General features: G+C 32.3%; 1 protein-coding gene across 1 annotated transcript; it reads right to left on the bottom strand.

Moving 5' to 3' along the window:
• Positions 1–401: 401 nt before the first annotated feature.
• Positions 402–1,400, bottom strand: LOC107901864 (protein PHLOEM PROTEIN 2-LIKE A9). The gene is made up of 3 exons (XM_016828021.2): positions 1,247–1,400; positions 1,044–1,132; positions 402–927 (listed from the first exon to the last, which is right to left on the bottom strand). Exons 1-3 carry the CDS (start codon positions 1,298–1,300, stop codon positions 555–557), a joined length of 516 nt encoding a protein of 171 aa, XP_016683510.1. The 5' UTR covers positions 1,301–1,400; the 3' UTR covers positions 402–554.
• Between the last annotated feature and the right edge of the window lie 1,630 nt (positions 1,401–3,030).

Here is a 3,030-nt window from a genome sequence, read left to right on the forward strand (position 1 = left end):
CTGGAAATGGAATCCTCAAAGGAATTTCAATGAAATCAGCGTATCCATTACAAGCTGATAGAGACTCGAGATGGAAGGTGATGTGGAAGTTCAATGGTGGCAAAGGATACGGTCATTCTTATTGGTTGGCATTTAGCATGAAATTACTCACAAATGAAGAAAGAGTTGGGAGACATCTTGCAAGTAGTGATTCCTGTATTTTTTGCTCGAACATCAAGGAAGATACTGGCCATGTACTCCGCTCTCACTGCTATGTAGTCTGTGCTTGGGGAAGCCTGATTAAAATGTATTTTAATTGATGTAATTTTAGTGTTTCTTCCCTCTTAAGCAAAAAGAAAAAGCGGAATGGAGTTTGTAATATTTAATGAAAGTGTAACAAGAAAAACAAAAACCTAAATGACTGACAGGAACCAACTATTGTCGTTATTATTACATTATTGAGTCCTTTCAATGTTAAACACAAACTAAAAGCAGCAGCTTATAATTATATATGTTTCTATAAAAACAGAATCAAATAAATGCCTGTCTGGATTGGATTGGATTGGATTCAGTTGTTAACCTAATTTCTTGACGATGGCTTCATGAACTTTCAAACCTCCCTTCCATTTCCCACTCCAGACTTCATACAAACCAAAATAAAGCCTTTTGTCGGGTATGTCTTGAATAGGTTCGATAGTGAAGGAATCATCGGTTGGAACCATAATGGGGTCCTTAGGCAAGTTGTCTAGTTCCTTGAGCCTTTTCCACTTGTATTTGCCTTTCTTCCCTACCTTGGCCATCAAGAAAATAGGTGCCCCGCTCCATCCAAAAGAATCCCTTCTGAAGCTGAGTTTAAAGCTGATTTCATATCTGGTTGAAGGCTCTAGTTTCACTGAACCCGTTACTTCCAACCAAGATACCTGAATCAGCTCTGCTGCTTCCTGCTCACTGAACAACCACGTTTCCACTACCATTATTTTTACTTCCACACAAATTTAATCAACTTATTTCTCCAAAAATGCAAGGATAATGAATAAATAAATAAGATTTGTTCTAACTCGTACTCTGGAATAGGTGAGCGAGGAATGCGCCAATAACGAGTGTCACTTCCCCATACAATGTTAAATGCTTTGGGTTTAAATATAAAACCTCCCTGCAAAATATAAGGAAAAATAACTTTTCAGAGACATTTTAATTATTTTCCTGATAACCAAACAACACGTTTGGTTCATCCTTCAAATTTTGATTGATATTACTATGTACTTACCTCGTTTGCTATGATAGCATTGGGATCTGCTTCTTGATGAGACTTGCTAGCCATTGTGAAGATGAAGAGCTTGTTATGTTTTGAAATGAAATGTGAGCCCTATTTTTATAAAGGGTGAGGGTAGTGGTAGGAACGAATTTTTTATTTTTATTTTTTCTCAATATGACTCCTCAAAGAAAAGGATAAGAAAACAAGTTGGCAAACGAAAAGAATCCAACTTTTTTTGATGAATGAACCGTGTATATCTGAATTCATATTAACTTTTAATTATGCCAATTACTAAATTTTCAAGTTTTAATTATTAGAATTTTGAGTCTTTTTAAGGGTGTAAATGAACAGAACATTTGATGAACTGTTTGTGAACCGTTAGTATAATGTTCATTTATTAAGCTAAATAAACGAGTATGAACAAAAATTTTATGTTCGTTTAATAAACAAACGAACATGAACAGATGTGTGTTCGGTTCGTTTATGTTCACAAACAAGCTAGTTTATTAACTTGTTTACTTATTAATGATATTTTCTTATAAAATTTCCATTAGCATATATTAATAAAATTATTTTGATTTGTATTTTTTTCATTTATAATATAATTATTAATATTTATATTTGACTATTTTATATCTAAACAATATATGCGTGTCTATGTATGTATTTATTTATTATTTGTTTGTTTATTATTTATTAACATTATTCGTGAACATGTTTAATTATATGTTCATGAACATGTTCGTTAATGTTCGTGAACATTAAACAAACGAACATAAACAAAAAATTGACATTCTTAACAAACACGAACAATCTTAAAAATAAAGAAACGAACCTAAACAAAGGTTTATAGCCCTAATTCTTTTAGATTAGTATACAAAGCTTTTTAGAAGAGATGAGTGGATCCCGTTTAATTGATTTACTCAAAGGTGGCTGTATGTATATATAAAAGTTGCATTTATTTCCATACATTTCATGTTTCATGGGTTTAATTTCATATGGTGTTTTTTCCCTTAAGAGTGTTGGTAGTCGAAAAGAAAGTCATGTGTGGTGCTTATCATTAACATCTTTGGAATCCAATGAACATACGTGAAACTGTAAGCCCCACCGAAAAAAGTTGAAGGAATTCCTTTCCCATGGTCGGCCAGAAGAATATTTAACCAAATTATTAAACAATTCTTCTTCTTTTTTTAAAATTTGGGATGTAGTTCTTATCATTAACATCTTTGCATGTATGCATATCTTTGTCACGCAATTTGGGCCGCATAATTTAGACGTTGAAGAATTACGTGTGGATTAAAGTTGGCAGCCATGAATATATGTATATATATTTGAGAACTAGATGCTCCCTCCGTACAGGAGGCGGCTATTTTACCCTGACTTAAAAAAAATTAATATTTATAAAACTATCCTGATTCAAAAATATTTATTCAAATAACTTGAATTGAACAGTAAATTTGAGTTATGAGATGATTGTGTCAGGCTTTAAAATTTTGATTTTTTTTTATTTTGGGACTTCAATAGTCGGCATCAAGATATTTTTTTTCGACATCGTATCATATTGGTATATGTTTATACCAGTATTTTTAAAAAAAACTGGGTTTTGGCCAATAAATGGCCTACACCAACACTTAAAAAAATATTTTTTTTGGTTTTGACCTATAGATGCCGGCACCACATTTTTAGGGACCTGAAAATTTTTCTTCTTGGGGTTTTGGGACACTAATGGCCAGCACTAACTTTATCAAAATTTTTAAAAAAAATTGGTTTTGGGACACTAATGGCCAATACCAAGT

Source organism: Gossypium hirsutum, chromosome D06 (assembly GCF_007990345.1).
Source record: "Gossypium hirsutum isolate 1008001.06 chromosome D06, Gossypium_hirsutum_v2.1, whole genome shotgun sequence".
Lineage (NCBI taxonomy): Eukaryota > Viridiplantae > Streptophyta > Magnoliopsida > Malvales > Malvaceae > Gossypium > Gossypium hirsutum.

Coding starts and splice junctions, on each gene's coding strand:
- LOC107901864 (XM_016828021.2), bottom strand. CDS start 1,300: ATGGCTAGCAAGTCTCATCAAGAAGCAGATCCCAATGCTATCATAGCA. Junction 1,133..1,246: donor ATGCTATCATAGCAAACGAG/GTAAGTACATAG, acceptor TATATTTTGCAG/GGAGGTTTTATATTTAAACC. Junction 928..1,043: donor CCTCGCTCACCTATTCCAGA/GTACGAGTTAGA, acceptor GTGGTTGTTCAG/TGAGCAGGAAGCAGCAGAGC.